This window comes from Rhinatrema bivittatum, chromosome 8 (genome assembly GCF_901001135.1).
Source record: "Rhinatrema bivittatum chromosome 8, aRhiBiv1.1, whole genome shotgun sequence".
NCBI lineage: Eukaryota > Metazoa > Chordata > Amphibia > Gymnophiona > Rhinatrematidae > Rhinatrema > Rhinatrema bivittatum.
Window position 1 is genome coordinate 224,099,495 of NC_042622.1, and position 18,073 is coordinate 224,117,567.

At 48.0% G+C, this 18,073-nt stretch overlaps 1 protein-coding gene across 2 annotated transcripts in view; it reads right to left on the bottom strand.

Annotated features, from left to right (window-relative positions):
* Positions 1 to 2,989: 2,989 nt before the first annotated feature.
* The window catches only part of JAK3 (Janus kinase 3), a 73,121-nt gene continuing 58,037 nt past the window's right edge, over positions 2,990 to 18,073 (bottom strand). For both annotated transcript variants that reach the window (XM_029613726.1, XM_029613725.1), the window contains exons 20-24: positions 15,660 to 15,784; positions 6,934 to 7,106; positions 5,874 to 5,991; positions 5,462 to 5,572; positions 2,990 to 4,140 (exon numbers count right to left, since the gene is read on the bottom strand). In XM_029613726.1, the coding sequence (XP_029469586.1) occupies positions 4,036 to 4,140; positions 5,462 to 5,572; positions 5,874 to 5,991; positions 6,934 to 7,106; positions 15,660 to 15,784 (632 nt within the window). In that variant the 3' untranslated portion in view covers positions 2,990 to 4,035. The remainder of the gene's footprint in view (positions 4,141 to 5,461; positions 5,573 to 5,873; positions 5,992 to 6,933; positions 7,107 to 15,659; positions 15,785 to 18,073) is intronic.

Below are 18,073 nucleotides of genomic sequence, written 5' to 3' on the forward strand. Positions count from 1 at the left end.
TAACTTACATCTAACAAGGTGAAACTTACATCTAACAAGGTGAAATCATGAGAATAAATTATAACATTAAATGGTTACGGCATCAGACATCTAGCGTATTGGAGTATGAAATGCATGAATCTAGCCCTGTATCAAGGCTCGGGGGAGAGACTTTTAAGTGAAGGCTTTTGTGAAAAGCCAAATTTTTAGCTTCTTTTTGAAAGTTCGACTACAAGTTTCTAGGCGAAGGTCCTTTGGGAGGGCATTCCATTGAAAGGGACTGGCAGTCGAGAATGCACGTTTCTTGAGCAGTGACTTGGCTGGAGGTGCATATAGGGTAGGGATGTGAATCGTTTTTTGACGATATAAAAAATCGTCCGATATATTTTAAATCGTCAAAAATCGTTAGAGGCACGATACAATAGGAATTCCCCCGATTTATCGTCGTAAATCGGGGAAGGGGGAGGGCGGGAAAACCGGCACACTAAAACAACCCTAAAACCCACCCGACCCTTTAAAATAAATCCCCCACCCTCCCGAACCCCCCCAAAATGTTTTAAATTACCTGGGGTCCAGTGGGGGGGTCCCGGTGTGATCTTCCACTCTCAGGCCACGGCTGCGTTAATAGAAATGGCGCCGGCGCTACCTTTGCCCTGTCATATGACAGGGCAAAGGTAGCGCCGGCGCCATTTTGGTTCCTGTCCCCCAACGTCACGAGCGCAGGAGAACGCTCCCGGACCCCCGCTGCACCCCCAGGGACTTTTGGCCAGCTTGGGGGGGCCTCCTGACCCCCACAAGACTTGCCAAAGTCCAGCGGGGGTCCGGGAGCGACCTCCTGCACTTGGGCCGTATTGCAAAATGGCGCCGGCCGTATGGCTGTATTGCAAAATGGCGCCGGCCACATATGGCCAGCACCATTTTGCAATACGGCCGTATTGCCATATGGTTCCTGACGTACATGTGAAATCGAAGGATCCAGTTCTTCCTGCAGTAAAGACGGAGCACCTGTGGATCATCCCCCTCCACCGGGGTGGCATTGTCACCCGCATCACCCATGTCCTGGGTGAAGACATCCTGAGTCCCTGGATCCACCACGGCAAGCAGGTCAGGTAGTCCATCCCCCGGGTCAGAGCGAGGAATGTGAGATTCCAACCTTCCCTGATCCATGGAAGCCTTAAGAATCTTAGTGGGGCTAGGAGACTGGGATTCCCACTTAGTCTCTGCTTCCATATAAGCCTTATGTAACAGTAATACAAAATGAGAAGAAAACGGGTGCTTCCGCTTTAAGGGCCCCCCTGGTTGATGGATGGAGGAACTGCGTCTGACGCTAAACAGCGCGGTCTATGTGGACTTAGGGCCGGCAGGGACAGAGGAGGAGGGAGATCCTCTCCCTCCTCAGAGAAATTGGCGTCCCCGTCTAAGGGAGGCAAGATGGCCGCCGCTCCCGTGCTAATCAGGAGCGAGCCAGGCCTCTGCCTCCCAGCCGTCTGACCGCTGTGCGATCCTCGTGGCCTCGTAATGGCCGCAACCCGTGCCGGCATCGAACTTCGTGAAGGCCCCTCGCCCCCAGGGATACACCGAGAGCAGAGGCCTTCACGGGAGAGCCGAAGCCCCGGCTCTCCACAAGCAGCACACACCGTTCCTCTCAGCATAAAGCGCGCAAAGCAGCCGGATGAAAGCTCCACCCCCTCCGGAGGCCCGGGAGAATTCAGGCAGGCACGGCTGAGGTAAAAAAAACCTGTCTAATCAAATTAGCTGCTTCAGTAAATTTATTATTACTATTTTTATTTATTTATTTATTTTACTTACTACTCAGCCCTCAGGGAACAGAGGAATTGAATCGTCTCTGAGGGAGGGGGAGAGTGACCGGCCCACCGGTAAGTCTTCCCCCTTGCTCACCGGGCTACTGCACTAAAAACTCCGGGTAATTGGCTTTAGGGCAATGCCCTGTCTCGCCTGCCTGTGGCTGGCTGCTTTAAGTACTGCTAAAAAGTTTAGAAAAAGCAAATGAAAACAACACACTTCTTTTTTTTTTTTTTTAAATGATCTAGTCAAAGGCTCTTTGTGATAGAATCAAACCTGTCGGGACAAGTCCCCAGGAATTTTGAGAGATTCAGGACCACAAGTTATGCCTCTCAATCTGCTGGAGTCAGAGAAAATACTGAGGGATCGCAGGTGGCACACCGGTATATCTAGGGGGTGCTTTTCAGCTTTTCTCTGACTCCATCTGCTGGAGGGGAGGCATAACCCAGCAGTCTGGACTGATCCTGGGACGTACAGGGAACGGGCGTTATAAGATCAGGGCATCTGTGCTCACCTACTAACTTTTCAGTGCCCAGTGACACTTGCCTCACACTTATGTGCCCTGAAAGCCCCTGGCACTCAGAATCTTTCTTTTAGGGGATCAGGCCAGCTGAGTTAATCTTAGGGAGGTCACAATACATTGCGATGTCATTGAGCACTTTCCAAGCCACCCTGCCATTGGTTAGTGCTAACTCATCTCGTGTCTCGTTTTCCACAGGGAAAACCTATTTCAAATGTTTAATACTGCATTTCTTATACATAGGTTGCCATAAACATATGCAAATTTCTGTGCCTAAGAAAGAAATGAAGGCTCCTGAAATATTCGCACATAGTTTTCTCCCCCAGCCAAGTTATACAACCGAGTGACTAAGTCTAACTGCCTGATGAAAGCTGGCGGCTAGCGTCAACCCTTCTATGGAGGGCAATGTTCACCTCGGAGGGGGGGGGGATGCAGCCACTTAACTCCTACATTGGCTTCCCATTAAGCGCCCGCATTGAATTTAAGATCCTGGCTCTTTCCTAAGGCCTTAAGTAGTGAGGCTCCCAAATTCTTTTGCACTCTAATAAAGATCGCATGCCCTCTGGTTTTTTTTTTGGTGGGGAAAAACCTTCTTAGATGTACCCTCAATTAAATTGACAGAGACTCCTCTTCTATTGCTGGTCCAGCCCTCTTGCTCCCTTGTCTAAAAAGAAAACCAGTTGCAAGCATTTTCGTACACGCAGGCCTTTAATTCATAAAACGGAAAGCTGTGCTGCTAATTCGTCAGCAGAAAAAGGTCCAGTGCCCTGAGCTGCAGGTCTGTGGAGACGGTGCTTATGTATCTGATGCTCAGCTGTCACGTTTTCCATCTTCCTCCGGGCCTCTTGAGTGTGGGTTGAATATGCTTTTCATTTGAGTACTTTATGAAGGCTCATGTTGAATGCTGCATAGACCCTTGAATATTTTGGATTATAAATGTGTAAATAATAGTGACGATAAAAGAATAATAAGGGCCTGTTATTCAGCTGGATAAGTTCAGGCTTACCTGGCTACGTTGCGGTGTTTGACTATCTGGCCGTGTTGAGTGGCTGTCACTTTGCCGGGTAATTGTTTTTCTGGCTATAAGAGGTGGGTGGGATGGGACGCTCCGGGCCATGGCTACTTATCCGGCTAACTGAGCTGGATAAGTGGCGATATTCAGATGCACTGGTAAAGTTAGCCAGATAACTCAGACATTAATAGCAGGTCTAAAATTAGCCGGATAAACTTATTCAGCTAACTCAAAGTTATCAGGGTGTATTCAGCGGTGCTACTGCGCTGCTGAATAACCCAGACAAATAAGCTGGGTATGTTTATCTAACTAACTTGTTCAGCTGGATAGCGGCTGAATATCGACTGCGCACAGATCCATTTTGAAATCTGCCTTCCACCTGGTTACGTTGATTTCTTTCTAATTTTCCTTCTGACACTCTTGTAACACTGACTTTTTTTTTTTTTATTTTATCCAGGAAGGCAGAAGGTGATGATTCGCTCTCCTCCGCAGTGAGTGTATTGGGTCACAGTTCTTTTTCCAGGTTTAACACTTTTTCCAGATAGTTCCATGAGCTTAGGTGCCTGTCTGGATTCCTCCATCTGCACAAAGAGCAGAAAACCAGGACAGGATCCCCCCCTACCCCTGCTGACCCAGACTTAGTTTGGGTAGGCAGGCAGTACTGCTGTGGCATGTGACGGACCTCTAGCGCCTGGAAGAGGCTTCTGAGCTCAGCACCGTGCTAGTCCCAGCTGCTGCCGTAGCCATCCATATTTTGCTCCAGGTCGCTGAAGGTTGGCCTCTCAGCTGGCTGCAGGGCCCAGCACTGCAGCATTCGGCCAAACACCTGACAGACAAAGAACGAGCGTGTTAGTTCCTCCTCTCTTCTCCCCATCCTCCCCAGGTGACCTTGAGCACACTAAACTCATGTTTAGCAGAAAAATCTGTCCAGCCCAGAAGAGAAGCCAGTCTGCCCAGAGATGGGCCTTCTGGAATCTCTTCAGGGGCAGGATGATGAACCTTTACAGCCTTGTGCTACGCTCTGATCCTCACAAGGATGATCTGCATGGAAGGCCCATGGATAAAACACAAAGGTCAGTGAGTATGGGGAGGCTGTTTTTTTTTTTTTTTAAATTTATCAATAGCCTCATTAACCTTGCTGATTATAGGGGATTATAAACCTCGGTAATAAGACATGGAAGAGGGCTTGGGTGCTGGATTAAGCACTGGGGTTGTAGCAAGTGATGGCAAGGCCCAAAATGGCCTGCTCGTGGAGGTGGTGGTGGCCATTACTGGAACGGATTTTGGGAACGCTTGGGACGGACTTGGAGGCCAGTGGTGGGAAAAGGGTTGAAAGGTCAGCTAAAAGACCCGGGGGAGGGGTTGCATATGGGAATCTCTGTGCTCATCCGCCCAAACTGGAAGAATCACAACCGGGCAGGCTGGATGGGCCATTTTGGTCTTTATCTGCTGTCATTTCCTATGTTGCTGTGGTCTGCTTATTCTATTCTAGTGACAAGAATCACGAGCTGCAATGATGCATTCTAGTAATTTTATGCAGTAATTTTCAAAAGCCATTTACCCGGATATATAAGGGCTTCATGCGTCGTGCCACAATGGCCTCATATGTTCCCATCTTGTTCTGGAGGTTTTCCAGAGCCAGGATTAGAGCCGGGGGGGGGGGGGGGGGGAGGTGGAGGAGGGAAACAACATGCAGTTTTGGATTTTCAAAAGGCCGTGCATTATTTTAATTGGAAAGAGAATCCGTAGAAAAAGCAGGTACAGCTATCAGCGCCTACGTTTTCCCTTGGATAATTTTCAAAGGGGAAAGCCTGCTTACGTTTTCCCTCTCAGAAAGCTGCTGCCCGCAAGTTTTAAAAATTGCTCCTGCAATTCCGTAACATTATAACTATGCACACAGTTCAGAGCCGATTCACTGCTCCCTGGGCCCAGGCAGGGGTGGAGAGGATGTTTCACTGCTCACAGGATGGAGGGAGGGGCGGCAGCGGTTACAGGCTCAGGGGACTATTTCTTCCTTGGTCACAGGCTGGTGGGGGTGGGGCAGCTGTCTGTTCCCAGAGCGGAGGTTGGGCATCTCAAGTTCGGGGGGGGGGGGGGGGGGGGGTGGCCTCTTTCCCTGTCTCTGCCTGGAGCTCAGGCTGGCTCACCTCTGCAGGGCACCCCGGAGGTGGAGGCAGGCGCACGCCCTCCTTCAGCAGCTCCAGCATGTGACTAACCAGCTGCAGCTGCTTCCCAGAGCCCATCAGCCGGATAAACTCCTGCGTGAAAGAGAAAGAAGAGAACGGTATTCCCCCGCGACCCTGCAAGCTGGAGGTTTCCGGTGTCACGAGGGAGAATTCAAGGAGACGGGTGTATAGCACGGGATTCTGAGGAGATGCAGCCGGCACGCCAGGTGCAGAGGGGGGCGCCTCAGGAGTTTTTCCTCTGTCTCCATCTGCTGGCAGGGAGGTATAACCCCACCCCCAGTCTGGACTGATCCGGGTACGGTACAGGGAACATGGGATTCTGGGCTGGAAGCCCGCGGGGACCGAGGCTGGGGGCAGCGTGGGTGGCACTTACCGAGGGAGGACTGCTGCTTTTCTCACCATAGGTAAATAACTCGTACAGGACAACTCCAAAGCTCCAGATATCCGACTGACGGGAGAAGACGCTGTCTGCCAGAGACTCTGGGGCATACCTAAGGGCGGGAGAGGGCCGATGGAGAAACATGGGAGACTGAGAGAGCAATAAAATATGTGACAAAGGGAAGCAGCGAGGACAAGTGAGAAGGAAAGGAGGGGGGGAGGGGGATGAATTGCCTGTCATCAGCACAAGAACACCCAGAAGCAAAGAAAAAAGGAAGCCGTCCAGCACAGCTGGATCACAGCTGCACGTGCACTAATCCAAATTTCCAAAATCTGTGCAGCACAAAAGGGGACAAGACTCGCATCCCCACACCCCTCCCCTCAGTGCAATGTGATCAAAAGGAGTTAGAAAACTTTTCATTTCAAAATTTTAAAGCATTAATACACGATTCATTAAAAAGTGCGGGAGAGCGGGCGCTCCAGACGCGCGCCCAGCCACCTCTCCTGGGCACGCGATTCTCTATTTAAATGAGGCCGCGCGTTAATAAGGAGGCGCTAGGGACAATAGCGCGTCCCTAGCGCCTCCTTATTAGCGTTAGGGATGGCTGTCAGTGGATTCCGACAGCCAACGCTCAATTTTACCGCTGACAGCGAGTTCAAAAACGGATGCCAGCAAAATTGAGTGTCCGTTTTCTAACCCGATTGGCGGGCAGATTTTTTTATTTTATTTTATTTTTAAATTTTTTGGTGCCTCCGACTTAATGTCGCTAGAATATTAAGTTGGAGGGTGTACAGAAAAGCAGCTATTACCCCTTACAGTATAAGGGGTAAGAGACACTGGTGGGAAGCGTGCGGCCAATTGCGTGTTAAACGGGGACACTCGGCTGAGAGCACCATTCTGTACCGGCCTGTCAATTTACTGTGTTTGCACAAAGCAGACAAGGGGAAAAAGGGGGATGGGGAGACAGAGCGAGGGGAAAGATTCAGAGTCAGCAAGGACAGAGTGAATGGAATTTGGAAGGATTGCCGATTATCTCAGCACCCAGCAGTCCTACCAGAAGATGGGGCTCTCTCCCCGCTCGTGCACCACGTAGTACTCCTTGTCCTGGGGGAGGATCTTGGCCAACCCAAAGTCCCCAATCTTCACGTGGTTGCTGTTCTCCACCAAAATGTTCCTGGTTGCCAGATCCCGGTGCACATAGCGCTTCTCTCCAAGGTACTGCATGCCCTGGAGATAGAATTACACCAAGAGGCATCAGGGCCAGGCTAGGCCGGCTACCAGGAAATGTTTATGCTTGTTTATGTTTTACTAATATTTATTTATTTATTTGTTTGTTTGTTTATTTATTTATTTTGAATTTTTATATACCGATATTCCTATAAAGAATATAGATCACACCGGTTTACAATGGAACAGAACTTTCGCTGGGAGACAATACATTAAACAATGAACATTAGCAATTGCAACATTCAGAAAAACATTTGGAAACAAGGAACCATAACAAACCGTGACAAACCGAGAACAAAAACAAAAAATAAAATAAATTGTGAATAAATAATAATAAAATAATAAATAAAATAAAATGAATAAAATAAACTTAATATTCCACTTTTCCCTCAAACTTTATGCCAAACACAGACCCATCCAATGTATCCTGGAAGGACACAGGCCCCAAAAGTGGTTCTAGAATGGCAGAGGAAGAGGAGAAGCAGGAGAAGGCTGGTGCCATGGTGAAAGCCTTGGCACATTCTGCTACATGATTGCAAACTAGCTGCAGGGCAGTAGGGAGAAGCCAGTCACCCTAAAAAGCAGTGTGTGACTGAACCAAACTGTGTGCAGGCCGAGCAGCACAAGATGAATGTCAAGCCATCTGATGGCCTCTCAGTAGTTTTAATGTGAACGCCAGTGAACTGCACAGAAGAGAATAAACTGCTGCTGTTCTGCATAATCTAGCCAGCTGTCTTCACCCTACATTTTAGCTGGTGCCACCGGACACAAATTTGCTGAGTTTGTGGCCTTGAGAAACTTTGTTATCCAGTCGTGAGGCACAATTCCATTCAGCAGATGCCTTCCAACTCAGGCCATCGTCCCCCTGAGCTTATGCCTATACATACCAGCTAAGAAGGAGTCATATCGGAAGCCCACCAGTCCTATGCCAGTGTATTGGCGACTTTTTGATCCCTTGCATACACAATATGCATGAAGTCCTGATGAAGAGGAAACGTTGAGCCTACAGATTTTGAACTCCTTTCCTCATACACATGGGACATTGCACCCGAGACTTTTAATGAAGCCCATAACGAGCTTCGACACTGAGCTCCAGCTCAGCCCATTAATCTTAGGAGCACTTGCCCATCTCACCCTTGCACAAGCCTTTGCAGGCTAAGCCAGTCTTTGCTCCTGGCCCCTGCCTTCATAATTTCCAGAGCCTTCTGTAAGCACCAGCTCCACCACCCTGGGACTGTGGTGTTTAACTGTCATTTGCCTGCTGGAGGTCCAGCTCACTGCCTCCATGGTACAGACAGGAGTCTGACCAGACCCTTTGAGAGGAATGACTCGACTGAGGTGGAGAGTGACAGTGCCCGAGACCATCCCTGAGATGGCTTCATGCATTCCTATTCAGCATAAGATTAACTGGCTAAATTACTATTTTTAAGTGCAGTAGTTAATTGGCAATGTGTTTGAGATGTGCAAGTTAACTTTGGGCTAGATAAGGATCTGTTTCATAACCTTTGTAACAAGAGTGATTTACTCTGTTAAGTCAAATTAGAAATGAAGAGATCCATATTCAGACACAGCTAACATTGGAGGTAAATTCAATAGTGCAGCTGCACTATTAAATATATCCAGCTATCTTAAAGTTAGCTGTCTAACTATAGCCAGCTAACTTTAAGACAGCTAACTATAACCAGCTAACTTTAGGACAGCTAACTATAGCCAGCTAACTTTAGGACAGGGAACTATAGCCAGCTAACTTTAAGACAGCTAACTATAGCCAGCTAACTTTAGGACAGGGAACTATAGCCAGCTAACTTTAAGACAGCTAACTTTAGGACAGCTAACTTTAGGACAGGTAACTATAGCCAGCTAACTTTAGGACAGCTCTTTGGCTCGATCAGACTTAGCTGGCTAACTCTGAATATCAGAGATAGCGGGTTAACTTATCCGACTAACTCTCAACTCCTCCCAGTTAGGCCCCTGGAACACCCCTAACTTATCCAGCTAAATTCTAGCCAACTAACTTATTAGCCGGCTACAATTTAGACAGATATATGCCCAAATATCCATTTAGCCGGCTAAATGCTTTTGAATATGAACCTCAATATTGCTTGTATATAAACCCACTGTATATCTTATGCTGCAATAATAATTAAATTATGACCACTTCAAAAAAGGTGTAGACATTCTGCTCTCTTTATATGAATTGGACCTTATTTTATCTGATTTAAATGTCAGATAAAGTATGTAAGAATAATTATCCTTTACAGGCCCAGGGACAGGATCTCTGCTCACCACCCTCGGCCACGTGTGACTGCAGGAGAAGGCAGAAAGTCACGAACTTGCAGCATCGCGATAAGAAAGCAGCAACCCTCACCTTATGCACTTTTGTAAAAATTAACGCCTGTCTTTGCTCTGGGTTTTATAGTCTTATTGTTTTAATAAAAAAGACTGGTGCCTAGTTAAAAACCTGGACTGACCAAATATATCCAAATACAGCCACTTATTTATAGAAATACAGCAATAAAGACCATTGGGTCTCCCCAGTCTGCCCAGCAGTACCAGCCTACTGTGTGGGCATGGATCTCACTCAATCTGTGGTCTTCTCCTATGCTCTCCCCACCACTAATGTCCCATGCACTCCTTTGTTATCACTCCTTCTGAGCCTCCCTCCCGTCAGCTTCACAGGATGACTCCTTGTCTTTGAGCATCTCATTTTATTTATCTATTAAAATTTGATGGCCTGCAAATCCCTAGGGCATCAAAGCAGGTATAACAAACTACGGAAAATGCTTCTTCTGGTATTTTACTGCAGCCTGCTGGATATGTGACCGTCTGAATACATCTCCCATGTGCCTTCTTTCTTCTAGAGGGGGCATCTTTAGCTACTTCAGTCTCTCAGGGTATGGCTTATAGTGCAATCCATACAGCATTTTGTTGGCATTTCTCTGAATTGCCGCCACCTTGGCAATGACTTTTGTATCCAAAATAGGGTCTCACCGGAGCCCTGCAGACAGGTAATATAACTTATCTCTCTCTCTTTCTATATATATATATACATATATATATATATGCACAAGGATATACTATTAGCTTTCCCAACTGCTTTGTCACACACTGATTAGTTTGGCGACTATGAGCTCGTCCCCTCATAAAAGCTATTTGCACTTGGATTTCTGCATCCCCGATGCATGGGTTTGGCTTTGTTTGAATGTTTTTATAATTAACAAACCCATGACCATTCATCCTGAACACCGATCCATCCCTACCCCTGATATACGTCCCCATGTAATATATCTTGTATTAATATATATCCTTTATTAATTACAATTCTCTTATTCTATAACTTTACATACAGTATATCCCATATATAGGCCTGTGCATACATCTCGTTCCTTAATCCTATACATCAAATGAATAGGTGTTAGCGTGTGTGTGTGTCTCTCTCTTTCTCATATTCAGTTGTATGTGTGTGGGTGTGTACATGTATATCTATATCTACACATATCTATATATCTTCTCTGGTATGTGTGTCTCTCCCTCCTGAATACAGGGGTATGTGTGTGTATATCTCTCTCTCTTTCCCACATACAGACTTATGTGTCTCACCTTCCCTCCCATATACAGGAGTGCGTGTGTGTCTCTCTCCCTTTCCTATATACAGTTGTGTATGTGCGTGTCTCTCTTTCTCCTATACAGGTGTGTATCTCTCTCCCTCCCTTCCGTATCCAGCTGTGTGTGTCTCTCTCTCTTTCCCACATACAGTTATGTGTGCGTGTCTCTGTTTCCCGTATACAGGTATGTCTCTGTCCCTCCCTCCCATATACAGGGGTGCGTGTGTGTCTCTCTCCCTTTCCTATATACAGTTGTGTATGCGCGTCTCTCTTTCTCATATACAGGTGTGTGTCTCTCTCCCTCCCTTCCGTATCCAGCTGTGTGTGTCTCTGTTTCCCGTATACAGGTATGTCTCTGTCCCTCCCTCCCATATACAGGGGTGCGTGTGTGTCTCTCTCCCTTTCCTATATACAGTTGTGTATGCGCGTGTCTCTCTTTCTCATATACAGGTGTGTGTGTCTCTCCCTCCCTTCCGTATCCGGCTGTGTGTGTCTCTCTCTCTTTCCCCACATACAGTTATGTGTGCGTGTCTCTGTTTCCCGTATACAGGTATGTCTCTGTCCCTCCCTCCCATATACAGGGGTGTGTGCGTGTATATATATATAGGAAAGTTGGTTCTTACCTGCTAATTTTTGTTCAGCTCCATCTCCCGTTCCATACTGACCCAACCAAGGATCCCCCACCCCCACCCCGAGAGGAAGAGGAAATTGCAGCTCCTCTAATAACGGGATCTGACAGGAGGGGAGTGTTCTGTGTCCAGGGAGCTAGATCTAGCATCGATGCCATAGACCCCTGAACCTGCAAATAATCCCAAACTCTGGGTACTTTGAGTCGCAACAGGCGGTGAACCTGACTCTGCAGCTTCACCCTTCTGTCCTCTGTGAGAAACACCTGCCAGTCGGGGTGTCGAATCGAACCCCTAGATACTCCAAGGATTGGGATGGCATTAGGTGGCTCTTCGCCAGGTTCACCACCCCGCCCAGAGCCCTCAACCGCTCCAGGACCCACTGTACCACCACTGACAGAGGTCCGCTGACTTTGCCATATCCCATACAGATATGGGAGCACCAGCACGCCTTCCTTCCGAAGAGCTACTGTCACCACCACCACCATCGCTTTGGTGAAAATACACGATGCTGTCGCCAAACCGAAAGGAAGGGCGCAAAACTGAAAATGGTATCCCAGAATCATATACTGCAGGACCTTACATAGAAACATAGAAATGATGGCAGAAAAAGACCAATTGGCCCATCCAGTCTGCCCAGCAAGCTTCCACACTTATTTTCCCATTCTTATCTGTTTCACCGACCTCCAAGTTCAGGGCCCTTGTTCCTAACTGATTCAAATATCCTGCCATCCCTTGACATTGGTGCAAGGGATGGCAGGTGCTCCTTCTGGTGTTCCTGCCCAATTGGGATATGTAGGTACGCATCTGTGAGATCTCGTGACGCCAGGAACTCTCCCTTGCAAACTGCTGCTATCACCGAATGCAGCATCTCCATACAAAACAGTGGAACCCTGAGAGATCGCTTTGACCTTCTTTAAATCCAAAATCAGTCTGAACATGCCTTCCTTTTTCAGGACAATGAAATAAATGGAATACCATCCTTTTCCCCATTCGTTTCAGGAAACCGGCACCCTCACTTTAAGCTGTTGCAAACGGTCTACCGTATCATGAACCGCTACCTGTTTGGCTCAAGGAGTGCAAGGAGAGATGATGAAGACTTCCCACACCAGGCACATAAATTCTAATGTGTAGTCCACTGATCCGTTCTGATTCTGGTCCACTCCTTGAAAAAGTGGGCCAACCGCCCCTCACCCAAGAGAAAAGTGAACCGGCCTCATTTCATTCTGTAGCTCACCCAGTTCATTTGACCAGGGGTATCTTGAGTTGGCTTTCAACCAACTCGAAAGGACTGGGTCCTGCCCGAGCTTTGCCTCTGTTCTGCCGAGATCATTTATAGTCTCTAAAATGCGAACAGATGGGAATGGATTTCTTTCCCCCCTTCAGCTTGTCCTCCGGCAATTTATGTCCCTTGAACTCTTCCATATGCTTCATCAGCTGCAGTGAATCCTCCCCAAACACGCCTTTGATCGGGAGGGCTCCTAGCTGAGACTTTGCCCAAACATCTGCACACTATTTTGTTAACCAGAGCAGCCACCTGGCCAAATCTGCTGACATCATAATTCCGAAGGACGTCCTAATCCAGTCATACAGGGCATCCGCTACCATAGGCCACTGCTGTCTCTCCACCTGCTTCGTGGAAGGTGATGAGAACATCTCCTTTGCCTGCAACTGCTGAACCTAGCGCTGAACTCAGTGCAAGCAAGTTATAGCACAAAACTGCTGCATACCGCAGCCTGGATACCTAAAACAGAAACCTCAAAAATCCTCTTGAGGTGAATTTCAGCTTCTGGTCCTTCACATTTTACAGCACGGCAGACCCTGTCACTGGAATAGTGGTTTTCTTGGTCACCACAGAGACCACAGCATCGACCTTTGTAAGCAACAAAAGCTCGAGGGTCTCTCCTGGTAACGGGTACAACTTCGCCACAGTCTCAGGGGTGTCCTACTCCCTGACGATCAGCTGTTTTATTGACTCGTGGAAGGGAAAAGCCTTAGCCGGGCCTCTCAAGCCGACCATGACGAGGTGCACCTCTTCCTGGTCTGACTTCACGTGAGGAAGTTTGAGGCCTAGCTGTTTAAGCACATGTGGAACCAAGGGCCACAACTCTTACATAGAAACATAGAAATGACGGCAGAAGAAGACCAAATGGCCCATCCAGTCTGCCCAGCAAGCTTCACACACTTTTTTCTCTCATACTTATCTGTTTCTCTTAGCTCTTGGTTCTATTTCCTTTCCACCCCCACCATTAATGTAGAAAGCGGTGATGGAGCTGCATCCAAGTGAATATCTAGCTGATAAGTTAGGGGTAGTAGGGGTAGTAACCGCCGCAATAAGCAAGCTACACCCATGCTTATTTGTTTTACTCAGACTATGTTATACAGCCCTTATTGGTTGTTTATCTTCTCCCCTGCCGTTGAAGCAGGGAGCTATGCTGGATATGCTTGAGGTATCAGTTTATTCTTCTCCCATGCTGTTGAAGCAGAGAGCCATGCTGGATATGCATTGAAAGTGAAGTATCAGGCACATTTGGTTTGGGGTAGTAACCGCCGTAACAAGCCAGCTACTCCCCGCTTTGTGAGTGTGAACCCTTTTTTCTTCTCCCCTGCCGTTGAAGCAGGGAGCTATGCTGGATATGCGTGAAGTATCAGTTTTTTCTTCTCCCCGGCCGTTGAAGCAGAGAACTATGCTGTATATGCATAGAAATAGAAGTAACAGGCTTATTTGGTTTGGGGTAGTAACCGCCGTAACAAGCCAGCTACTCCCCCCTTTGTGAGTGCAGATCCTTTATTCCACATTTCCTCTTGCTGTTGAAGCTAGAACGATGTTGGAGTCACAGTAAGCATGTGTACGTTTATTGAATAAGGGTATTGTCTCCAGGCAGTAGCCATCATTCTGGCGAGTCACCCACTCTTCATTGGCGGCCTCTTGACTTTATGGATCCACAGTGTTTATCCCACGCCCCTTTGAAGTCCTTCACAGTTCTGGTCTTCACCACACTTCCCTGCACTTCGGTCACCAGCACCTCCTCCAGATCTGGATTCGAAACGTCCTGAGGGGATTCCGCCCTCGGAGACCCATCCGGCGGAACCTCATCACCTTCGTAGTCCTGGAGTCCTCAGATTCCTCCATGGGGCTGCCTCGCTGCCCAGCCAAGCCGAGTACCATCTGGACGTTGGGCGATGTCTTTTTGCAGGACTTGACCCTGGGATACGAGGATGCCTCTCCCCTGCTGCCTTTCTAAAAAAAAGATAGGCTTTGCGGGGAAGTATCACAAAATCCAAGGAAAAGGCCTGAGAATCCACCGACTCCTCCTGCGTTAAAGTCTCCTCATCTTCCGTGGCTTCCAGCATCTCTGCGGCACTCTGCACAGAAGGCGATAAGGGAGGGGAGGAATCCCCTGCCTCCCTGGCAGCCTCCGGTGCCGCTGCAACTGCACTCAAGATGGCCACCGTTTCTTCGCTCACGGGAAAAGGATCTGTGGTGGCTCCCGACAAACTCGTAGGCTTTTTAGGCGCCTAAATGGAGCTTGCACCGGCCAGGCTGCCTTCTCCCCTGGAGACGCAGCGCGTACACAAATTCGCGCAGATGAGACGAGCTTGCGTATTCCCGCACAACTGGTAGGCCCTGCTGCGATCCTTGGCTGGCAACCACGTGCGTCCCACACACGCTGCCTCCTCGTTGCTCAGGGACACTCCCTGAACGCTGCAGAGTGGCTGCTGCTTCTCGAGGATTCTCTGGTGAATCGAGGGAACCGGACTGCCAGCTAATCGAAACCCCCCTCAGTGTCCAGAGATGAGTCTCGACTAAGGGTCGTCCACCTCAAGGGAGGATGGCCCCCACCAGGGACCTAACAACCCCCTAGGAGGAAAATCCTGAAAGAATTCCATCTTCCTCTTTTTTTTTTTTTTTTTTAATTCCAGTCTGCAAGTTTTAAACCTCTACCGTTTGCTAGAGACAGAAATACCGAGGGACTGCAGGTGGCACTCTCGGTTAAGGAGCAGTGTCGGTAAAGCTTTTCTTCTCTGTTCCCATCTGCTGCCAGGCAGGCAAAACCCAGGAGTCTGGCCTGATCTGGAGTATAAACAGGAACCCCCATGTACAGACGTGGGCGTGTGAGTGTAGGTCTATCTCTCTCCCATACACAGGGTGTGTGTGTGTGTGTGTATGTATGTGTATGTGTGTGTGTGCGTGTATGTATGTGTGTGTGTGTGTGTGTATGTGTATGTGTGTGTGTGTGCATGCATGTCTCTCTCTCTCTCTCTTACACATACAGATATGGGTGTGAGCATCTCTCTTCGCATTCCCTGGTGGTTGGTACCTTGCAAATTTGCTTTGCGTACAGCAGTAGCTTCCCCTGGTGCAGATGATCTTGGTTTTTCTGTAGATATTCCCGCAAGCAGCCATTAGGTAGGTATTCCATGATCAGCTGCAGGTTCTTCCTCCCTGAAACACAGCAGTGAGCATGCAGAGCTGAAAGTGGGCATGTTTTGGGTAGTAATAGTGGGTTCAATCTAAAAATAGCCCCTACATTGGATACGAATGTGCAGGAGCATCTTGCCACTGTCTTGCACGTAGAGTCTTGGTAAATGGCAGCAGACCCCAGACATCTTGGGTCTCCGCAGCCCCTGAGGAGATTGCTGGGCTGCTGCAGGAAACTGCAGAGTGTCCTGGGAAGGCCACAACTGATAAAGATCCGGCACTCAGAACTAATACGGACCGTAGCAAACCTCCCAGAGGAGCGCTAGTGCCCACTAGGAGCCAGCGGTCTACCTTCAGCTGTTGTGGCTCAATTTTCTTTCTTTATACCCAGATTAAGACTAACGACGACGTGTGAGCATGGAGGGAGCTTGCACTGCTGCTGCTTGTGTCAAACTCACAAAATGCTCAAGACTTTACGTAGCTTCCCTAACTTTTAGGTTCCTAAATGTGGAAGTGCAGTTGATTTGCTTAGCCCTACCTCTGCCCTTCTAGTCTCTGGTCAACGTTTGGATGAGAGCTGAGCACCTAAATTTAGTAGCCTAAAAATACAGGCATCTAGAGGGGCAGAGGTAGGGCAGGGAAAAAATAGGAGCTTAGCAGCAGGCAGCTAAATCTAGGTAAATGAACTGAACTTCTACATTTAGGGTCCTAAGTTTTAGGCCCCTGGATTCCAGCTGGAAAATCAGATTCCAACATTCAGCGTAAGATTTCTCTACATTTAGGGACCTAAAAGTTAGGGAGCTACGTAAAGTCTTGAGCATTTTGTGAGTTTGGCACAAGCAGCAGCAGTGCAAGCTCCCTCCATGCACACACGTCGTCGTTAGTCTTAATCCGGGTATAAAGAAAGAAAATTGAGTCACAAACAGCCGACAGCAGACCGCTGGCTCCTAGTGGGCACTAGCGCTCCTCTGGGAGGTTTGCTACGGGCCCTACTAGTTCCGAGTGCCGGATCTTTATCAATTGTGGCCTTCCCATGATGCTCTGCTGAGGAGACCCAAGATGTCTGGGGACTGCTGCCATTTACCAAGACTCCACGTGCAAGACGATCGCAAGATGCTCCCGCACATTCGTATCCAGCCAGTGGTGTTCACATGTCTTCACTGTGCCACTGGTGTTTTATGTGAGATATTGGCCCATATCCCAGGAGTGAAAGCTGCGTCCACGAACTCTGCATCTTATTTTCTCTGCACTTCAGGTTTAATTCCCGGCTCTGCGGGCTATGAGTGAGCGTGGGTCAGGTCGCCATCTTCCCAAGCTCTGTCACTGACTTATCTGTTGTGCCTTATGGCTAAAAACAGCTGCTCCGAGTAGCGCTAGACTCCTAGTGCTTCAGGCAGAGCAGTCAGAAACATTCTTGGATGGTAAATATGCCGTCTGGCCCTTCCTGGCTGAACAATGCTCAGGGAGAGGGCTAATAACGGTTTATGGGCTTTCCCTGCAGGGACTTGTCCACACCCCACCCCCCCTTTCAGCCCCACTATGCTAGTCAGCCGTGACCACTTCCTCTGTAACAAACTCCACAGCTTAATTGGACAGCAAGCGAAAAATTACTTTAAGTGCCAGGGCATTTGCTTTGCCTTTTATGATCCATCCCAGTTGGAGACATTTCTAGACGAAAGAGCTTCCTAGCTAAGCTGCGGAATGGAGACTGGCGATAGACGGAAGGTTATCGTGGTCCCCATCTATTCTCCCTTTACTTATTTTTTTCTCTCCGTTCTCCTCCCCTTTCTTTCTTTGTGAACTAATTATGCAGCACGTATTCATGATGGTTTCCTTGCTTTAGCTGTTGAGGGAAGGTTTTCTTGTTTATAGATGTTGCATTTCTTTTTTGCCTGGTTGAGGGGTTGCTTGACTGGAGATTTTGGAAATTTGAATAAATTAAAACAAAAGACAAAATACGTTCTCCAATTTGTTTTAGATTTGTTCCCTGTTAGTTTTGTGAGTGTCCCTTCCTCCTAGTTCTATCTGAAAGAGTAAATAACTACTCTGTATTTATCTCTTCTGCCCCACTCGCTCATGTCCCCTCTCAGCCATCTCTTCTCCATGCTGAAGAGCCCGGACCTGCGTAGCCTCTCAGAGGGGAGCTGTTCCATTCCCTCTGCACCTTTTATTTATTTAAAAGTCTCTTATATTATGCTACTTCCAAGTGTCAGTCCAGTGCTATTTTCTTCTTCTTTTCTACTTCTGCTATCTGAGTGCAATTTTCAAAAGCAATTTACCAGAATAAATGTGTGCACGAGACTGAATGATGCA